The sequence below is a fragment of the Nycticebus coucang genome, chromosome 2, assembly GCF_027406575.1.
Source record: "Nycticebus coucang isolate mNycCou1 chromosome 2, mNycCou1.pri, whole genome shotgun sequence".
In the NCBI taxonomy this organism is placed as follows: Eukaryota; Metazoa; Chordata; class Mammalia; order Primates; family Lorisidae; genus Nycticebus; species Nycticebus coucang.
Window position 1 is genome coordinate 37,924,563 of NC_069781.1, and position 22,891 is coordinate 37,947,453.

Here is a 22,891-nt window from a genome sequence, read left to right on the forward strand (position 1 = left end):
AATACCAGAGAGGAGAGACAGTTGCGCCAAGAAGAGAGGGATACAGGAGAGAAAACTCCAGAGATCTGCCTTATTTTCCTTTTGAGTATTCAGCAAAGTATTGCTCAGCATATGCAGGTGAAGAAACTACTTGAGGTTAGAACAAGAACAGGTGGAATAATTCCTTAAGATCATACAAGGTGGCTGGGCATGGTACCTCATGTCTATAGTTCCAGCTACTCAGGAGGCTGAGGAAGGAGGATTGCATGAGGCCAGGCATTGGGGCTGCAGTGTGCTATGGTTGGACCACTGCATTCCTGCACTCCAGCCTAGGTAACAGAATGAATGAGACTGTGTCTTAAAAAAAAAAAAAAGAAAGAAAGAAAGAAGGAAAACAAAAAAATCAAAACTGTTGAATTCCATGTTTTTTCTACTGTCTTTCTTTATTGAGGAAAATTTTCAAATACAAAAGTCAAAAATAAAATAATCAAAAGGAAAATAAAAATCAAGACAGAATAAAAGCAAACCTAGATACTTCAAATTAGTTCAAGTCAATAAGCCCAAGGAAATTACATCCTAGAGAACCAAAACACCTTCCAAATGTGATCACAGAAACACTCTGCTTACCTATGAAGAACTGTGAAGAGCTGAAAAGGTTCCTAGACTTACAAATATGGATCTAATTTTCACAAAAGAAAGTATATTTAAAACACTGCAGGGAATAAATCTTAAATCTTGAGGAGAATTCTCCAATAGATTATTATTAAAGAGACAGTTTGTGAGAACTTACAGAAATGGTGACAATATACCAATACATTCTGATTAAAATGTTAGACAAAAAAAAAAAAAAAAGACCAGGGGATGAAAAGAAAAGAAAGTGGGTGCTGTATGTACCAAAGCCCAGGAGTTTTTACCTAAAATTTAGACTTCTTTTTTTTTTTTTTTTTTTTTTTGTAGAGACAGAGTTTCACTTTATTGCCCTCGGTAGAGTGCCGTGGCGTCACACAGCTCACAGCAACCTCCAACTCCTGGGCTTAGGCGATTCTCCTGCCTCAGCCTCCCGAGTAGCTGGGACTACAGGCACCCGCCACAACGCCCGGCTATTTTTTTGTTGCAGTTTGGCCGGGACTGGGTTTGAACCTGCCACCCTCCGCATATGGGGCTGGCGCCCTGCTCACTGAGCCACAGGCGCCACCCAAATTTAGACTTCTTTATAAACTAGTGCAGAAGAGCACTTGTGCAAACAAATATTTCTATGCAGAAGTCAGTATGTTTTGGGTATTTCGCATCTGATAATCCATTATAATAAATATTGCTAATGCATATTTTTGCTTCCATAGGAAGGTACTTTTTTTTTTTTTTTTTTTTTTTTTTTGTAGAGACAGAGTCTCACTTTACTGCCCTCGGTAGAGTGCTGTGGCGTCACACGGCTCACAGCAACCTCCAGCTCTTGGGCTTATGTGATTCTCTTGCCTCAGCCTCCCGAGTAGCTGGGACTACAGGCGCCCGCCACAACGCCCGGCTAAGGAAGGTACTTTTGTACTCGTATTTAAAAGTGTTCATTTTCCTGGGCAAGCAGTTGGCACATGGTACATAAAAATCTAATAATGACTGATAATTACATGTATTTTGGAATATTTGAGTTATACACGTTTATTCTTTACGGACTGTGAATGCTTTTTTACTATAAAGACTCGGTCCTTTCTTAGAGATATTTGCATGAATACATTTATTTCCATATGCTCCTCCTTGTCTATTGCCTTACCACTCTCCCATTGAATAGAACCCCTTAATAAAGCAAATACATTTTGACATTTAAAAAAATACTATTCAGCTATTAAAAAAAATGGAGACTTTACATCCTTCGTATTAACCTGGATGGAAGTGGAAGACATTATTCTTAGTAAAGCATCACAAAAATGGAGAAGCATGAATCCTATGTACTCAATCTTGATATGAGGACAATTAATGACAATTAAGGTTATGGGGGGGGGCCTTAGTGTGTGTCACACTTTATGGGGGCAAGACATGATTGCAAGAGGGACTTTACCTAACAATTGCAATCAGTGTAACTGGCTTATTGTACCCTCAATGAATCCCCAACAGTAAAAAAAAAAAAAAATAAATAAATAAAAAAATAAAATGTTAGACAGGAAAGGGCCAATGACTTCAAAACAAAGACTGTTTAATTACCAAATTTGCAGATTACATAAATGAGAAGAAATAATTAAGAGATAAAAGATCACAATTCTACATAGTAAGAATGAATATAACAATAAATGTAAAGCCCAGAACTTAAAAAGAACAATTGCACCAGTACAAGAAACAGGTATGGACGGTGCCTGTGGCTCAGTCGGTAAAGGCGCAGGCCCCATATACCGAGGGTGGCGGGTTCAAACCCGGCCCCAGCTGAATTGCAACCAAAAAATAGCTGGGCGTTGTGGTGGGCGCCTGTAGTCCCAGCTATTCGGGAGGCTGAGGCAGGAGAATCACTTAAGCCCAGGAGTTGGAGGTTGCTGTGAGCTGTGTGATGCCATGGCACTCTATGGAGGGCCATAAAGTGAGACTCTGTCTCTACAAAAAAAAAAAAAAAGAAACAGGTATGCTCTGTCCTAATAGCTGTAGTTCATATAAAAAAGAAAGTCCTATGTCATTCGTTCAGATGATTACAAAGTCAATAAAAAAGCCGACAATATAAAGCGGCTTCTAAGGTGACTGATAAAATCGTAGGCTCTACACATGCACACATACATACATTAATTTAACACACTTTTTTGTAATAAAAGCATGCTATGTTTCAAGAGCATTAGAAGTTTAACACATTTACTAATACAATGGTCTTAAGCAAGTAATTTAACTACTCTAAATCAGTTTCTCCACTTAAAAAGTGAAGACAGTGATAACTAATGGTGTTGTAAGGATTAAATGCTGATATATAAAAACTCCTAATAGCACTTGACAGATGAAAAAATAACTACTAATTTGACTATTATTATTTGCTCACTTGACAAAAAAACCGTAGAAGAGACTACTGTCTTGAGGGGTATGAAATAGATGACCTTACTTTTTATCACAATAAATTATAAGAGGCTCAGCGGCCATAGCACAGTGGTTATGGCGCCAGCCACATACACCAAAGTTGGCGGGTTTGAACCCGGCCCCAAACCTGGCCCAGGCCAGCTAACCAACAATGGAAGCTGCAACAAAAAATAACCAGGCATTGTGACAGACGCCTGCAGTCCCAGCTACTTGGGAGGCTGAGGCAAGAGAATCGCTTAAGCCCAAGAGTTTGAGGTTGCTATGAGCTGTGATGCCATGGCACTCTACCAAGGGTGACATAGTGAGACTCTGTCTCAAAAATAGTAATAATAAAATAATTAAAAAATTATAAGGAATAAAATAATTCCGATTTCTTCTGCTTGCTATACAATTTGATACCTAAATTAGGATACGTTATTAAAAGCTACTATTCCAAATATGTGAAAAAGAGAAAAAAAACTGAAAATGATTTAAGTTAAAAAAAACTTAAAATTGTTTTAATAATATGTGTGAAAAAAATTAGAAGAAGCAACCCCTTAAAAATTAGTTAAGTTGAAATCACTGACAAGTACTTCTAAATGGTAACTGCTTTCAAAAAATATTGTTTGGGTATTGTCTATTTGCACAACAGCACTAGAGAGAAAAGTTAAAGAAATGTTATAACTTAAGACAATTAACACGCTTTTAGTTGCAAATAACAAAAATCCCAAAATTAAAAATGGTTTTAATAAGTACCTCTATTATGTCATATACAAAGCAGTCTAAAAGAATAATTCCAGGTTAGTTTAATTCAGAAGCTTACAAGTTATCAACTGCCCAAGTTCTGTTTCTGCTTTACTACTTTCAATAAGGTGCTTCTGTCCTCAGATTTATTCCCTAATAGCTGAAATAAGACTGGTTATAGTTCCACATATAACAGGAAGACACATAAGACCAAGCAGAAAAAAAGGGGACTGTTTTCTTCCATATGTATCTTTATAACAGTAGGTAACTTTTTCCAGAAGTTTTCATATCCTAAAGACTTTCCCTCAAGTCTCACTGAACAGAGCTATAGAATATGTCTATTGTGCACTGGTAAACAAACACTGACAAGAATGGAATTACTATATTCATCAGACACATCATTCACACTTGTGCTGAAGCTTGCCTATCCTGAAACACAAAGGAAGGCCAAACAATCCAGGTCCTGTCAGAAAAAGGGAAAGGGTGAGCAAAGGTGATGGAAAAGATTTCACAAACTAAGCAGAGAAAAATGGAAAAGATTTTCATTGTAATCATAAGTGATAAATAAGATCAAATAAATAACAAATAAGACTTGGTATGTCTGATTTTGTACTAAATATATAATTCAGACTTCATGATGCTTGAATAGTCCATGCCATCCATTTTTGTACTTAATTATATGTTGCCTCTTATAATTCTTTAAATATTTCTCATCTTATTTCCTTAACTGGACTGCAAACTTCTTGAGAATTAAAAAATCTATCTTTTATGTATGTGTCAGTGCTAAGAAACAGAAAATACCAATAAATAATTATGAAAAGCTAACATTCATTTCTTGTAATAAATAATCTGCCTTCCCAGTAAACGTGGCAGGCTGAACACAAATATGTATCTCTGCTCTTTTCCAAAACCCCACTTAATGACAATAAAAACTATAAAGGTATAAATTCACAAGAATAATGAGAATACAAGAGAAGAAATCAGCTGCCAAAAATTTTTTTTTTTTTTTTTGTAGAGACAGAGTCTCACTTTATGGCCCTTGGTAGAGTGCCGTGGCCTCACACAGCTCACAGCAACCTCCAACTCCTGGGCTTAAGCAATTCTCTTGCCTCAGCCTCCCGAGTAGCTGGGACTACAGGCGCCCGCCACACCGCCCGGCTATTTTTTGGTTGCAGTTTGGCCAGGGCCGGGCTTGAACCCGCCACCCTCGGTACATGGGGCCGGCGCCCTACTGACTGAGCCACAGGCGCCGCCCAGCTGCCAAAAATTTTAACAACATTTTGGAAACTGGAAAGAGAATGGACATGTTGCAACTTACTCAGCAGACCAAAGGAAACTGAAATCTAAGCCTGCAGAAAGAGGGATGATAGGGTAGAGAGGCAATGAGAAGCAAGCCACAGGCATAGCACTACTCAAATAGTAAGCAACCTACCAGCTACCAAGTAACCAAGTAGAAGTATGTGGGGAAAGCAGAAGGATTTTTTAAAGTTTACATAATGAATAGGTAGTCCACCATACCCTCCGTCCACTTGCCCAAGCAACTCCCCTTTCCCATCACTACAGAAGATACCACTCCAGAAGACAGGCTCTAGAGATGCCAAAGTAGAGAAGCTAGGAATCTTGGACACCAAGCATAAATAAGGGAAGGGATGAAGTACTGAACCCAATCAGGAAGATTAAGCCTAGAGAATGAATCTCTAAATGGTGGGGAGCTTACTATCCTCTTTGCCTACTTTCCTTCCCCTGGCTCAGAAGGCTGGTCACAAAATTCATACTATATCCACCCCTAGAAACTTCTCACCCCAATCCCTGCCACAATAATCATCTGTGAACAAATAAACATACTCCCAAAGGTAGAAGACTGGAGGATTTCTCTCTCAGGAAACTGAATACCTAACAAGACATACAGTTACTAACATCTGGTGGCTCCCCATTAAAACAGATTCTCACCTGCTCACCCCTCCAGACAACTATACCCCAACTCTATCCTGCTACCCACCTACACAGACACAAACACATTCCTTCCAATTAGCCCTCTTAAATATTAACAGCCAGCCAAGAAAAGTCTATAATACTATATGCTGAGACAGAAGGCAAGAGAGAGACAGACAGAAGGACAAAGGAAAAGGGAATCACGGAAAACAAAGACAAAAAAGAAAATGTTAAAAAATAATACCACCATAGAAAGATAACATGATACCATATCCATGAAACAAGAACAGGATTCTCTTTAAAAAAGAGAGTGAGAGAAAGAGCAAACACGCACACATGTAAGCACATTGAGAGAAAAAAGAACACAGAAAAAAACCTTCCACCATGAGAGGAGGCAAAAAGAAGGTGCCGTCTGAGAACCAGCAACCGAACCCTCACTAGACACCAAATATGCCTTGATCTTGAACTTCTCAGCCTTCAGAACTGAAGAAGCAAGGAAGCTGAAACATAGGAACGTCTTCAGAGTGGTCCAAGAGAACTGCTGGGATCCAAAAGTTCACGTTAGAGAAATGGACCAAAAAGGCCAAACCTCAGGACACTTTAAACTTGTGGCAGCTTTTAAACAATGACCTAGTGCCACCACTGCAACAACTCCAGGAAATTTGTAGGCCTGGGAATGCTGCCCATGCAGGCCCCCAACTTGGTCATTAAGGACGATGGAGTGCTATGTGAGGAAGCTGGGCTTTCCTGGGGTCCAGATCAGCTCTCACATAAACCAGTGGGATGTGAACTCACAGGAACACTTCCCTATCTACCAGGCGGCTGAACTGCTCCCTGTTTGTGCATCCCTGGGATGTGTGTATGGATGGCTGAGGGCCAAATACTGGCTTCCTTGGCTTGTAGGAATGCCAGCAGAGAACACCATAGCTATCTGCTCCATGATCACAGGTTGAGTGTTTGAGAAGTTTCCTGAACTGTGTGTTTTGCATAGGGAGGTGGTGCCTTCACTTTCACACTGGGAAGAATCTCTCATGGATTTAGCATGAGGCCAGTTCTGTGTGCCCAGGACAATCTAACCCAAAGAAATACCTTGGTTCCTTTTAAATGGACCTCTTGGTTCATGATCTCTGTCCCTCAAGCTGTTAACGAATGTCACAGAAAAGGATAAAGTCATTTTGGGAACTGACTCCCCCTTTCCCCTAGGTGAGCTGGAACCCAGGTAACTGACAGAATTCACGGAAGAATTTGATGGAGAAACAAAGGATAAACTTAAAGCTGGCAATGGCCTGGAATTTTGGGGTCTTGAGAGAAAAAGAATTGCATAATTGAATTTACTACAAAGGCAAACTTTCAAAAAGATATTTCATTTTTGTTTGGAAATATGTATCATACACATATTACTAAAATCTTATTTTAAACTATTTTACCTAGAAACAGAATATCCCAAATATCCTAAATTATTCAGAACAAAAACGATTCATGAGTATTTTCATTCCGAAAAGCAGTACATTATTTCATATGTAAATCAAAATATTTTTCTTTATATTTTTTTAAAAGTGAAAATACAGTACCAGTTGAGCATTTTTAAAAAGAAAAAGAAAAAAGAAAAAATTGAACATAGAAGAAGTGTGATTCTGGTTATTTCATCTAAGCTTGAATGCAGATATAATGGTGCTATAGTAGTCATTTTATACACAAAGTAGAATCAAGTTGAGGATGAGATTGCAAGATAAAAAGTTTGGGTCTTTAATGACTTGTTGAGCTATCAAAGCAGCTGTGGACTATTTCTATTACTCTGAGAGATTAAAAACAAAATCAAAACAAAGAAAACCTCCCTCTTACTTAATACACTATTTGGGATTGTCTGCCTCTTGCACTATATCCATACCCTAACTAATATAGTACATACTACATAGTGCGTTGTCTCCTAAGTCCCTATAATATGAAACAAAGAGGATTACGTTCCGACCTTACTATCTTGTCATTTCTATTAACTTTGATAAGTCAATCTTGCATTAATCAAGAAAGCTGAAGGCTAACTCTTCAAATTTCAGGACTGCATTCTAATCAAGTTTATCATGTGTAATAAAATGCAATGCTGAAGGACCTATGGAATACAGCCCCAGGTGTCCATAGCACACTACTTTCATTGTTTTCGGATGTTACAGAATCACTCCGCTAAGGCTTACCTTCATTTTCCTCGTAGTCTGAGTTTCTTCTTTTAAATTTATAATGGATGACTGATGTCCACCACAATAAATATTTTATCTTTCTGCACCTTTCCCTAAGAATAATATGCCTTTCTGAAAGTGAAGCAGTGTCAGACACCTGGAGTCCCAACTCAGTTTCTTAACTCTTTTGTCTATGCCCTACAGCTTTTAAATGTTTTTACACTGCCATAACATATCTAATAAAATACGCTATCCAATCCTATACAGATAAAAAGTCACTTTCCTATTAAACTAGACATACTAGAGACAGTGGAATGATTAGAGCTATAGAATAAAAGCTAGATCAGTATGAGTTTAACTGCTTGGCTCAAGACAATACCACCTATATTACAGTTATTCTGATATTGTCTAAAAATTTCACAGAATGCTAAGAGAAAAATATTCTGGCAGAGAGAGTTCAATGCAACTCTTTAACAATTTCTTATGACATCTAGCACAATTAATCAAATCAATAATATACACATTCCTATCCCCACACACCTGGCTTTTCCATTGATGTTTGATTGGGTAGTACATGTGGCTAAGATCAGCAGGTACTAACAGCAAGCATTTTTGCATACAATAAACATAAGGAAAAGGAAATCTAAGACATGCCAAAGCTGAAAGGTGAAGTAGGACAATAAAGAAAAGAAATGGTGGGCTGGCACAGTGGCTCACACCTGTAATCCTAGCACTCTGAAAGGCAGAGGTGGGAGGATCCTTTGAGATCAGCCAGAATAAGAGTAAGACCCATCTCTACTAAAAATAGAAAAATAAACCAGGCATTGTGACTTCGCCTCAAAAAAAATGGGGGTGGGTGGGCGTGGGGGGAGGAGAGGTGTGCTTAACAGATCACAGTCCATCTGTTTTCACATTTCAGAATCAATAAATTTGCCAAATTCTTGTTATCTTTTTAACTGGGCACTTCCGTATGAGCTCAGGACTTCAAATCACACCAGTCAAACTTCTGACCAGGAGATGATCAATCAAAAGTGAACAATTCTATTTCTATATTGTTACTGTGCTAAAAGAACCAGCCCTCCTCATTAACATGTATTCCTTTAATTTGCTTTCATTCATGACATGAATAACCTATTTACCAAACAACTCCATCTCTATCCTTAAAAGTCATAGCATTACTTAATTCTTATTGGTGAAAAAGAAAGAAATTAAGACAAAATACTGATCCTAAATTCTAGAGAGAGAGAACATTTTATTTGCATGAAATTTTTCATTCTCAAATTCTTTGAACTTTCTATATTTCTTTTAAGAGGACTTAAATAGTAGAAAGATGGTACCTCTGGGAAAAAAGCTGACACTTTTCTTACTTACATAAAGCTACTCAGTTGACGGTGATGAATAGTGCTTATATTGCAAGGTTTAATGACTACACTCCCCCCTAAACTATGAAAAAAAGATAAAAAGCAATGGAGAACTACAAAAAGTTATACTGAGGGAGGTCTTTTAAAGGAACAAATATCACTAGCCTGTCCCACAGCAATTAAGACAAAATAATTTGCCAAATCAATGCCCACTATTCAGTAAACTTGATGTTCTCACAAATGCCACAACCACTCCACCAGACCCTGGCCAGTGCAAGTTCTATACAACTCTTACCACATTTTCCCTCTACCTATTTCCTCAACTGACCTAGGCAGGATTTCTCAATTTCTCAATTCCTCAGAGAGACACAATAAAGTTAGGAAATTCCCTCATATGTCACAATAATTTACTTCTTTAATGTATATACACCCGAAGAGAACAGGAGTTACTCAAAGACTCACACTCAAAGCTCAAAAACCTTGCCGTGGGATGAATGAAATTAAAGCAAGTACATTAGCCAAAGTTCCCCACCTTTACATTATAGTATACTATCAGTTTACATCTTAATTACTAAGTACCTAAAATTTCAATATGTACAATTACAAAGGTATAGATATTCCTATATCCCTTTCTACAAAGAAATGTATGAGAAGTATATATTTTTGCTGAACAGAAAAATCAGCTTAAAAAAAAATAATGTTGCTCGGGGTGACACCTGTGGCTCAAAGGAGTAGCCGTGCCGGCCCCATATATCGGCGGGTTCAAACCCAGTCCTGGCCAAAAACTGCAAAACATAAAAAAATATATATATATATGTATATATAATAATAATGTTGCTAAATCAATAGGAGCTAGGTATTTCAGCAAAGCCTCTTACCTAATATTCTAAATTTAGCTGATATGAGCAATAAATATAAATCAGACTGATTAGTCTGATTATATAACAATTATCATATAACTATTTCTACCATATATAACAATTATCATATAACTATTTCTTGTGGTAGAAAATGAAAAAACTCACCTTTTCAATATTTATCTGGTGTTTTCTTAACCTCTCCAGATCTGTTGGGATTACTATCTTAATGAATTTCTGGATAGCTGGTTCAAGACGGCGTAATTTCACTTTTTCTTCATCTTCAGACATTCTAAAAGAATGTTGTATCACTTCCACTTATATCAACTGTCTTCTCTAGTCATAAAGAAAAACCTAAAAGAAGATAAATTTAAGAATTTTTTAAATCAGTCTCCATTCTTTAAATTTTTTGTTTTTAATTATTATGGGTACATAATAGTTATATGTATTTATGAGGTACATGTGATATTTTGATTCAAGCATACTCCATTATTTTTAACAACCAAAACTAGGTAGTTTTATAATTTTTTTTTTTTTTTTTTTTGTAGAGACAGAGTTTCACTGTATCGCCCTCGGGTAGAGTGCCGTGGCGTCACACAGCTCACAGCAACCTCTAACTCTTGGGCTTACGCGATTCTCTTGCCTCAGCCTCCCGAGCAGCTGGGACTACAAGCGTGTGCCACAACGCCCGGCTAGGTAGTTTTATAATTTATTCTAAATATATATTCACTTTAATGCTGAGTTTGAAATGTCTTTATAAAACCATGTATTTTAAAATATTTTTCCCTTTATGAAAGTTACATATATTTACTTTAGAATGTTCAGAAAATATAAATAAATGAAGAGAATAAAATAAAATCAACATATTAAGTACACATGAAATACCTTTTTGAGGCCAGGCACAGTGGCTCACACCTGTAATCCCAGCACTTGAGAGGCTGAGGCAGGTGGACTGCCTGAGCTCACAGCTTCGAGACCAGCCTGAGCAAGAGCAAGACCCCGTCTCTAAAAAATAGCCAGTGTTTTGGTGGGCGCCCATAGTCCCAGATACTTGGGAGGCTGAGGCAAGAGAATCGCTTAAGCCCAAGAATTGGAGGTTGCTATGAGCTGTGACACCACAGCATTCTACTGTGGGCGACAAAGTGAGACTCTGTCTCAAAAACAGAAAAACAAACAAACAACAAAAACAAAAAGAAGCACCTTTTGGGGAAAACCCTAGAAATATATTGTCCACGTTTTCATTTCCTGATATATCTTGGACATTGAATAACCTTTTTTAAAAAGGTGACAAATGACAAACTCAAAGGAAAAATTTCATTCTTAACATTTCTGCTTATATTGAAGTTCATCTCTAATGTCATCATAATGTAACTGTGTAAGTATACTTCAAATATACTGTATTATAATATATATAGTATGAAACTCTCCTCATTGACATCTTTTAAATTGTCTCATCCCTTTTCAAAAGGTGATTAGTATTGTCTACAACTGATGTAACCAATGACAAAGCTGGAATAAGAATCCAGGTTTCCTGAAAATACAATCAAATGCTCTTTCTACTTCATCAGCAGTTTTCTATCAGTGTTCCAGAAAGTCCTATACCTTTTGGGACACAGCAGCAGAAGGCAAGGGCTGGAAGTAAACAGGCTCCATTACCCCATTCTTGGAGAAAATGTACTTACATTTATTTTATAAGTTGAAGTTTATCAGATCTTGTACATAGTATAAATAATGAATGGGCTCCACCACTTACCCAAACTTGAAAACCGCTATTGTATACAATGCTTTCATGCCATTTAATTAGTCACCTTTCCCATATTTAAAAAAATATTAAATTGACTGTGTTAATGCCACTGGGTTATGATGTCTTAGCCCAGGGTCCATAAACACAAGGGTTCACATATAGATTTTGTGGAATCCCCGAATCTATAAAAATTATGAATGTATTTTGTTTTATACGTTAAAGTCCATTGCTCATGAGATTCTCAGACTACCTCCAAAACATTAAGGATTTCTCTCCTTTCCTTCACAGTTGAAAATCTTGATGTGCTAGTATATACCTCTACTACTCATGCACTGGTAAACTGGTTTTTATGTTCAACATAAGCTCAAAAGCAAGCAAGGAAAATCTCCAGGCTCCAAAACCAAATAGGATAAAAAGCTGCAGGATAAAAAGCTACAGAATGGGAACTGTAGATACATGGAGAAGTTTATTGCCAAAAGAGACCATCCACAGATTCAACAAAAGAAGAAAATTCATAGCTAAGGAAATAGAGATAATAATCTTTACTTTTTTTTTTTTTTATTGTTGGGGTTTCATTGAGGGTACAATAAGCCAGGTTACACTGATTGCAATTGTTAGGTAAAGTCCCTCTTGCAATCATGTCTTGCCCCCATAAAGTGTGACACACACCAAGAGAGATAATAATCTTTAAAAACTTAAAATATGTAATCTTCTAAATGTTCAAACATATAAAGGAGTCTTTTTTAAATTAGATAATATTATGAAACAATAAAAAGCCAATCTGAATTTAAAACAAGTAAAAATACTAGAAATGAAAATCTCAAAAGATGGATTAAGCATTAAGCTATATAGCTGAAGATAGAATTATTTATTGGAAGATATCACTCAGAACATAGAGGGATAAAAAGATGGAAAGCATAAAAATTAAGATAAGGACATAAAGGATAAAATGAGAAACTCAATAACAAATAGGAGTCTCATAAGGAAAAAAAAAAGAAAATGAGAAGGAATTATTCAAAGAGAATATCCTGAGAATTAAAATGTAAAAACTCAAATTGAAAAAGCATATAAAAAAAAAAAAGAAAGAAAAAGCGCGTAAGCCTCAAGTAGCATAAATTACGAAATACATTTCCTAAATACATGGAAGGACAAAGAAAAAATGTTAAAAAGCAAACTAGAGATAAAAGATAAACTATGTATCTATAGATATTAAAAGATAGGAATATCTCGGCGGTGCCTGTGGCTCAGTGAGTAGGGCACCGGCCCCATATGTAGAGGGTGGCGGGTTCAAACCCAGCCCCGGCCAAACTGCAACAGAAAAGTAGCCGGGCGTTGTGACGGGCGCCTGTAGTCCCAGCTGCTCAGGAGGCTGAGGCAAGAGAATCGCGTGAGCCCAAGAGTTAGAGGTTGCTGTGAGCTGTGTGACGCCACGGCACTCTACCCGAGGGCGGTACAGTGAGACTCTGTCTCTACAAAAAAAAAAAAAAAAAAGATAGGAATATCTTCAAAGTACTGAAGGAGTTGTTACGTATCCAGGCAAACTATCATTTAAAGGTAAAATAGTAATTTTCAGACATACAAAGGCTCATTTTATTACCAAGCTCCTCAATAAAAGAATAACCTATAAGCCGTATTGTAACAATAAAGAAAATAAACCCAAAGGAGTGGAATGGCAAAGGGCGATGAATATAATAAACTGTTAATGGATAGAATAAATAAATGAATTAAAGAACAAAGAAAAAATTTATTTTGACTAACATTATTAAGTATAATAAAAATGTTTCTGTGTAAATAATTTACTATAATTACACATAATTTAAATTAATTACATATAATTTAACTAATCATCTGTTCTGGCTATTTAGGTTGTTTTGATTTTCCACTATTATAAACTACAGTGTAGTTACCCTCCTTACATATGAATCCACTGTCATCTATGACTATTTCTTTGAAATAATCAACAAAGAGACAACCCATCATATGGGAGAAGATACTTGCAAACTATTCATCCAAAAACGGACAATATCCAGAATATACAAGAAACTCAAACAACTTAAGAGCAAAACCCCCAAATAATCCCATTAAGAAGTAGGCAAAAATTTGAATAGATATTTCTCAAAAGATATCCAAATGGCCAAAAGGTATATGAAAAAAATGTTCAACATCATGAATCATCAGAGAAATACAAATCAAAATCACAAGGAGATATAATCTTACTCCACTTAGAATAGATATTAAAAGACAAATGCATGCTGGCGAGTATGTGGAGAAAAGGGAAATCTTATATGTGAGCCATGAGAATGTAAATTTTTTAACACCATTATAAAAAACAGTATGGAGTTTTCTCAGAAAAACTAAAAATAGAATTTCCAGGGGATCCAGTAATCCCACTATTGGTTATTTATCCAAAGGAAAGAAAATAAGTATATAAAAGAAATATATGCACTCTCGTGTTTCACAATAGCTAAGACATGGATCAGTCCATCAACAGATGAATGGCTAAAGAAAATATGGTATAAATACACAATGGAATACCATTCAGCCATAAAAAGGATGAGATGTTATCATCACAGGTAACATGGATGAAACTGGAGGACATTATGTTGTTTTTTTTTTTGAGAAACAGTCTCAAGTTGTCGCCCTGGGTAGAGTGCTGGCATCACAGCTCACAGCAACCTCCAACTCTTGGGCTTAAGCAATTCTCTTGCCTCAGCCTCCCAAGTAGCTGGGACTACAGGTGCCAGCCACAATGCTCAGCTATTTTTGTGTTGCAGTTGTCATTGTTGTTTAGCTTCGGTGTATGTGGCCACTGCCTTACCGGCTGAGCTACAGGAGCCACCCTGGTTAAGTGAAATAAACCAGGCACAGTAGGGTGACTATAATAATAATTTATTACATGTTTTTTTTTTGTGTGTGTGTGTTTTTTTTTTGGCTGGGGCTGGGTTTGAACCCGCCACCTCCAGCATATGGGACCAGTGCCCCACTCCTTGAGCCACAGGCGCCACCCAATTTATTACATGTTTAAAAATAGCAGAAAGACTTGAAATCTTAGGCAAAGAAAAGATATTATGAGGCCGGGTGTGGCGGCTCATGCCTATAATCCTAGCACTCTGGGAGGCCTAGGCAGGTAGACTGCCTGAGCTCACAGGTCAAGACCAGCCTGAGCCAGAGCAAGACCCCATCTCTAAATATAGCCGAACGTTGTGGTGGGTTTGAGGTTACTGTAAGCTGTAAGACCATGCCATGGTACTCCAGTGGGGGCAACAGAGTGAGACTCTGTCCAAAGGAAAAAAAAGATACTATGTTTGTGGGGACAGTTATCCTAAATACCCTGATTTGATTACACATATAGTGTATGCATATATCAAAAATATCACATGTACTCCAGAAATACGTATAATTATTATATATCAGTTTAAAAAATTAATCTAAAAAATCAAAAATAAGTATCTAGAAATGGAATTATTAGATAGAGAGATTTGTAAGGGTTTTACATGTTACCAAATGTCCCACAAAAGGTTATGCCTTACATTCCTACAAGCAACATAGTACAATGTCCATTTATCCATATTTCAACCAATTTATTTAATATTATCATTCTCTTACACTTGATTGCAAAAAAAATTTATTTTTTATATATTTTTTATTGTTCGATTCTGCATTCTTTAAATTACTATGAGATTGATTAGCCACTTGCATTTCTTCTTTCATAAATTGCCTGCTCGTATTGTGTGACTTTTTCACTACAGGGGATGTCTTTTTCTAATTAACTCATAGGAGTCTGTTAAAATATATCAATTATTTATCCAACATTAACATTGCCCAGTTTATCACACTGAAGCTTGTGTTTTCTTCTATTATGTAGATTATATACTATAGAAAGCCATCTATCACAATTCCTATCAAAATGTTTTTTGAACACACCTGTTGCTCTACATGCTCAATAGATACTGTCTGAATTGAAATATTTCACATATACTCGCTTCACCATTTCTAATCCTCTCAATCCAGTCAAATAGCACAATACACATAGCACATAGCAACAGAGCTGTAACTGGTCTGCCTTTAGACACTTCCTCTCTCCAATTTTTCCACAGTTATTACCAGTTAATGTACCTAAAACACCAATTGCAACATGCTCCTACTTTGAACAAAAACTTCCCATAGTTTTCTATTATTTGAATATAATGTATATAAGTTGATCCATCCTATCAATCCAATGATTATCTCCCAATCTCTCCTTTGGCCTTTGTATTGACACTCTGGACACACTTTTACATCCATGTTTCTATATATCACTTACCAAGTAAGATAGAACTCAATTAATTCTTCTTTCTCTTCCACTAATCAGTTTGGAATGAACTTAACAATCTCTAATTATTGAATATTTGCCTTGCTTTCACTGTTCCCCTATGTTATTACAGTAGCTTTCTTTCTTAAGTTCCAGAAGTAATTCTCCAAATCACAGTTACGCATGACCCTGTCTCTCAGCTTTGTGTGTACAAGGAAAACCTGCTGCTTCAGCAACGGTCATCTCTCGGAGAAGACATCCTGCCTCAAGAACTTCTCAAGTGACCCTTCCAACTCTTGGTCTCCTCCTAGCTACTATTTTTTCCTTCTCTCTACCATTTTCTATTTTTATAAAATTATAATAAAATGCCTATATAAAACTAAGAACATAACATTCAAATGATTTTATACATCAAGATGTTATTGAAACAAAGTTGTCTAGCAGTGGATCTGATCATAAAATGGCTCAAATGTTTGTCAGCTGTTTGGGGAAGGTCCTAATTCAATATACAAAATGTGATATAGAAGTGTGATGGAATAATAAGTGAAAGTATATTTCAACATTTCTTGATTTTTTCAGCCATAAAATTGGAACATATTTCTGATATAATTAAAACACAAGGATAAAAAAATGCATTTACATTAACATCTCTACTGTGTAAAATATGCCTATGAAAAAGACAAGACAAAATACACAAAAATACCTAATTTCTCAAACTCTTGTAAAGTTGTTATATTATTTATGACATTTAAGAAAAGCATAATGAAATATTTGGAGTGATAAAACTATTCTATATGCATTTGTCAAAACCCAAAGAAGTGTACACCACAAAGAGTATAATTTACTGTATATAAATTTTTTTTAAAAAGCAGGATGTGGGGGAAACCCAAAATGGAATATAAATTATAAAAAATAAAATTTACTCTCTTATAAATGAGTAACATAATCACACTGAAAAAAGTGGGGAAGAAAATCTAAGTAACTAGAAAATAATATTTTGACTGAATACTAGAAGGCTAAAGACAAAAAGAACTGCAGTATACTCAGTAAATTTTTTTCTCACAGGTATAAAGGTTAGAAATCCTGAAATTACTTTATGTGTAAACCAGGACTGAACAAATAAGGAACTATTTTGGACAAAAGGGCTGGATTTCTCACTGTCAGAGAAAGAAGTTACAAATAAAGGACAAATAAGAATGAACCTTGTCAGACTAGAAGTGGAGGTATTGGGATAAACTTCTGTTTTTTCTTAAATCTACAGATAAATACAGAAATACAGATTTTTGTGTATGCATGGCTATGTATATGTATACACTGCTATCTTCTGTGACGCCCGAGAAGCAAGGACACCCCAATAGAAACACATGTACCTAGAGCACAGTTTAAATACCATTCTCCAAAAAGAAAGTAAGGGTCCTTGGAGAAGTGGTTGACATCAGGGCTGAGGTAGGGAAAACACAGGAACCTGAAGCATCTTATGATACCAGAAAATAAGAAAATACACAAAAAAGGATGTGGGCATGTTGAAAGGGTACAGGAAGTAACCTGAAAAAAACTCTCCGTGGTCAAAGCTGGCGTAATTTGAGACAGAAAATAAGTAACACAAGCATAAGATAATAACCAACAGAAAAATAAATATCTGAATCCATACTGATAAAAATAAATGACTTAATACAAATAAACAAATGTGGGGAAAGGACAGTTCATCTCTACAAAAGGATTTCAATTATATTAAAGAAGAAATGAGGGAAATAAAGATCACCATTAGAACACCACAGTAATAATTACTCAAGGTAAGATCCACTAGTGGATGCTAAATTCAGCAAGGGAGGGTGGAGGAGAAACAGAATGTTTGCATAGTTTAAAAGTTTTCCCCCAAGATACCAATTAATTATAAAGAGAAAAACAGTATTTTTACATTGGAGGATCCTACTAAATACCATCTGACCAAGTGATCAAGATTAACATCACAAGTAGTAAGTTGTATCATACACCCTGACAGGATGGACTGACAAGGGCATATACTATACACTTTGTGATACTCTTGAGAAAAATTCATAACCTTAATCTGATCATGAGAAAATGTTGGAGGGATATTCTACAAAATAACTGACCAGGACCCTTCAAAAGTGTGAAGATCATGAAAGACAGGAAAAGACTGAGGAACTGTCACAGACTGGAGGAGATGAAGAAGTCCAGATAACTAGATGCAGGGTGGGATCTTAGATTGGATCCTGGAATAGAAAAAGGACATTACTGTAGAAAATGATGAAATCAGAAGAAAGTCAGGGGGTCAGTTAATACTGTACTAATGTGAATTTCTTGCTTTTGATATTGTACTATGGTATATAAAATGTTTCATTAAGAAGCTACAGAGAACTCTTGTATTACTAAGGTTTTTTTTTTTTAAGGTACAAGAGGATATTTCACATAAAACTAGTAAAAAAAACATTTAGAAGTCAAGTAACTACAATCATATTCAAGCATTAACAACTGCAGGGTGCCAGTACCATACCAGATGTTTTACAAACTTTATCACTTAGTGCTTTCAACAGGAGAATGAATACCACGATTCTGCTTTCTGATGAGAAAAAAGTAAAAAGGTTAACTAAATTATGTAAAGAGGTAATTAGTAAGTGAAAAACCCTATTTCCTAGGAAAAGTCCCAAATCGCTGGCAACCCCACTCCCCCAAAGTGACAAACACCTTCCATCAGCCCAGAGATCCCACATTCTCAGGCGTGTCGCTTTGTGTTTCTGACTTGGGGAAGAGATACCAACTCAGGAGAGAAAAGTCAAGGCGCTTGGTCCCCCCGTACGGTCTCCTCTCTGAGCCTCGGACACCTCGAAGGAGGCAGCCAGGTGTGGGACCTCCTGCACCCACCCTTGTGCGGGCTGACACGGGGCTCCGCCTCTCGCTTCCGCCCCGAGCGTTGCGTCATCCCTCGCAGTGTCACCAGGGCACACCTGGGCCACACATACCCAACGCCCCCAACAGCGAACGGATGCGCGGACTCGTGCCGGGACCGAGACGCCGGCGACCCTGACGACCTGGGCCCCCAAATGCGTCAGGATAGGCTTGGAGCAGGAAACTTTTCTACCCCGGGACCTGGGCAGGCCATCCTGCTCGCGCCGTCGGGCCTCCCTATACCAGATTCGACCAGCTCCTCCAAAAACGAAACCGAGTGAGGTCCTCCACTATTAAAGCCGAGAAGAAGCCCCATGGTGCTCTCACTTCAGATCTAATGCCCCGCTGCCCGCCCAGCGCCTTGCCCGCGCGCCGGGTCGGGACCAGGCCGGTCACAGCCTGTCAGGGGCCGACGCCCCCATAGCGGCCTCGCGAGAGCCCCTTACCTCCCGCCGGGGCGCTCGAGACCGGTCCCTGCGCACGGCGCAGGCGCGGCGCGACGGGGCGGGGCGTCGCGAGCGGGCGGGCTGTGCCCGCGCTTTCCCGCCTGGCAAGGCCACCAGGGGGTGTGGTGGGCGCGCGGGTAGGTACTAATGGGGGCGTCGCTCGGGACAGCTGATCTTGATCCTGATTTACTTTGTAGGATTGTGACACTGGAGCCAGGACAGAGAAGTACAGTTTTTAGGCCTGTGTGACAATTCACATTTGTTTAGCCCTCTGCATTTTGCAGTTTTTCTGTTCGTTTTCCTCTGCCCTTCCTAGAATTTTATTGGCAGGCTGGTCGTATGTTCTTGGTAGTTTACTTGTGTTGAAACTGAAGTTCCGAAAGGTGATGCCTTCTCTTCCCTCCCCACCTCACCTTTCGTCCCCAAAGGCCCTGTGAGGTGGACTGGGTGGGAGTGCTCTCTTGACTACGACAAGCACAGACATTGAAGGTCAGAAAAATTGTGTTTTCCTCCAAAAACCGGCGAATGCTTCAGACAAATGTCCATAACCCAATTTTATAATGACTTAAGGCACAACAAAGAGTTTTAAGTGACTACAGTTCAGGCAGTTTGAGACAGAGCTGCAACTCCAAATGGATTTCCAAATTTCCTTACCAAGTTATTCCAGTTAGACCAGCTGCTACCACATAAACACGTGGCTGGCTTTGAAGTCCTATCCAGGTCACAGGCCCTCCTCCCTGAGTGGCCCAAGTTGAGACTCAACCCTTTTTTATATGCATTTTTGAATGTTCAGATGGCTTGCTTAGAATCTATCCACTAATGGTTATATCCAGAGAAGTCATCAGGATGTTCAAGAAAACTCAGTTCTTAGGGTCTTTCAGTGCAATGGGAGTGAAGGTAGGAATTGTGAACCAGAGATTAGGAGCCTGTAGAACCTAAGGAAGTCTTGAAAGGAAATTTCTAAAATAAAGCACAAAGGGCGGCGCCTGTGGCTCAGTCGGTAAGGCACTGGCCCCATATACCGAGGGTGGCAGGTTCAAACCCGACCCCGGCTGAACTGCAACCAAAAAAAAATAGCCGGGCGTTGTGGTGGGCGCCTGTAGTCCCAGCTACTCAGGAGGCCGAGGCAAGAGAATCACTTAAGCCCAGGAGTTGGAGGTTGCTGTGAGCTGTGTGATGCCATGGCAGTCTACCGAGGGCCATAAAGTGAGACTCTGTCTCTACAAAAAAATAAAATAAAGCACAAAATCTAAGAAATTTAGATTTTCTTGGGGGTCATAAATAATGGCAATGTTAGTTTTACAGTAGCATTGGGAATGAGGTGTTTATCAAATTTAGTATTAAGGAGAAAAATTAAAGCATTAGGCATTATCATGGGAAAATGTCTCTTATGCAAGGGTCAGTTAAGTAACATCTTTTGAAGTAAATGTTATTTGTGTTAAGTTCTTGTCCTAAGCAGTGAAGGTCAGAGATAACCACGTCCAAGCACATTTGTCTTTCAACAATGTCAAACTTTTATTGATGCCGTTTAAATCATAAAAGCCACAAGCTTTTATTGGTGAAGTTCCCAATGAGGCACTTCTCCTTAGTACTGTCCATTCATTCACTGGGTACTCAGAGCTGCTAACACACATTCTCAAGCCACTCCACAAGTCAGTATTGTATAGTAGTATACTGAATATATAAATGTTAACGATTAAAATTTCCACATTAAAAAGTAACATTTAACATCAAGAGAAAAAAAGGAATTAAAAAAAGGAGTGAATGAACCAGTCCAAGGAAAGGAACATGGATAAGAAAAATATCCTGGGCTGATCCGGTAGATTGTCAGTGAAGCTGCCAGGATCTTGCAAAGAAAACTCTTTGATTTTGGCAGGGCCTTCGGGCAACAGATGCCTAGCTGCTTATCACAAGGGACAGCAAGGCAGCCACTATAGAAAAAGGACTGTACCCGCCAAAGAAGCCCAGTTCCTTTTTTGGCCCTTGAGTCATCTGGTGGGGACTGATAGTAAAGAGTTATGCCCTTATCGGTGTAGGTGCAGTATGTAAATATCTGGTCTTTGTTGGCAGGATGACTTTTAAGATGGAGTCTTTAAGGGTATAGGCACTTATGTCAAAGGTACTCTGTACAGTTCTGAAAAAGCTACCTCAAGTATAATAGGGAGGTGTGTTACTCAAGGATTCTAAATTTGAACCTGGCCTTCTAGGTTGCTATAAGCTAGTTGTGTCAAGGTAGAGGATAATTTTTTTTTAATCTAACAATTGGCTAGCTTGATTTATGTTTAAATACAAGGTGGACATAAAGTTCTTGTGCAATTTAAAATAGTTTAATATAGTAAATTGTACACGCACTTTGTGGACATCCTATATTTAGAAGTATAGTATGTGGACCTCTTTTTGTACCCTGGGCCATGAAGTTGTTACCCTGCTACCACTAGCCAACTAAAGGTTCCAGAGGTTCTAACTGAATGCATGAGGCTAAACAAAACAATAAATATATATTGGAATAAAAACAAAAAAAATCTTTTCAAGTATTTTCATTGATTGGTTTCTTGAAGAACCCATAGTAATAAGATGAAATGAATTCAGTAAGGTGGCTAGAGAAATAGCTTTCCCAAACAATAATCGCCAATTTAAAAATGTAATTGGAGAAAAGATCACATTTAAAACTAACAAAGTCACGTTTGCCTTTATAAAGAATTACAGGACCTATTTGAAAAGTTTAGGGTGTTGTCAGGGCAGAGGGAGAAATTACAAAGGGACATGAGGAAACTCTGGGGGTGATAGAAATGTTCATTATCTTGATCGTGGTGCTAGGTGCATGGATGTATACGTATCTCAAAATTCGTCAAATTGTGCACTTTAAATATGTGTATAAAAAAATAAATAGGTTACATAACTGTTTATTATATATACATATATATTTATTTTTTATTGAGACCCTTCGTGGCCCTCAGTAGAGTGCATCATAGCTTACAGCAACCTCCAACTCTTGGGCTTAAGTGAGTCTCTGGCCTCAGCCTCCCAAGGAGCTGGGACTACAGGTGCCGGCCACAACACCTGGCTTTTTTTTTGTACAGACAGGGGTCTCACTCTGGCTTAGGCTGGTCTTGAACTTCCACCTGCCTCGGCCTCCCACAGTGTTATGATTATAAGTGTGAGCCACCACGCCTGGCCTGTTTATTATATATCAATTATAACTGAATAAAGCTATTTAAAGGGAGGGAGGAGAACTAGATTTTTGTTGAATGTATGCAGTGTGTTGGGCATTTGGCTAGGCATTTTACATATAACATGTCATTTAATCCTATCAGCGACCTCCAAATTAGATAACATAATTGTCTCTATTTACAGTCTAGGAAATTGAGGCTTAGAGTAACTTGCCGAAGGAAGGTCAAGGTCTCATATACTAAAGGACAAGAGAAGGACTCAAATCTTATC

General features: G+C 37.9%; 1 protein-coding gene and 1 pseudogene across 7 annotated transcripts in view; one reads left to right on the forward strand and one right to left on the reverse strand.

The window, feature by feature from the left end:
• The window catches only part of STX17 (syntaxin 17), an 89,386-nt gene extending 69,868 nt beyond the window's left edge, over window positions 1–19,518 (reverse strand). Inside the window, exons 1-2 of one of the 7 annotated variants that reach the window (XM_053567605.1) lie at window positions 19,451–19,518; window positions 10,231–10,416 (exon numbers count right to left, since the gene is read on the reverse strand). In XM_053567605.1, coding sequence (XP_053423580.1) covers window positions 10,231–10,353 — 123 coding nt within the window. In that variant the 5' untranslated portion in view covers window positions 10,354–10,416; window positions 19,451–19,518. Of the gene's footprint in view, window positions 1–10,230; window positions 10,417–18,211; window positions 18,230–18,967; window positions 19,152–19,331; window positions 19,394–19,450 lie in introns of those variants that run through there. The other 6 variants (XM_053567641.1, XM_053567659.1, XM_053567631.1 and 3 more) reach the window with 6 other exon arrangements.
• On the forward strand, window positions 3,737–6,998 carry LOC128568392 (2-amino-3-carboxymuconate-6-semialdehyde decarboxylase-like; annotated as a pseudogene).
• Window positions 19,519–22,891: the final 3,373 nt, after the last annotated feature.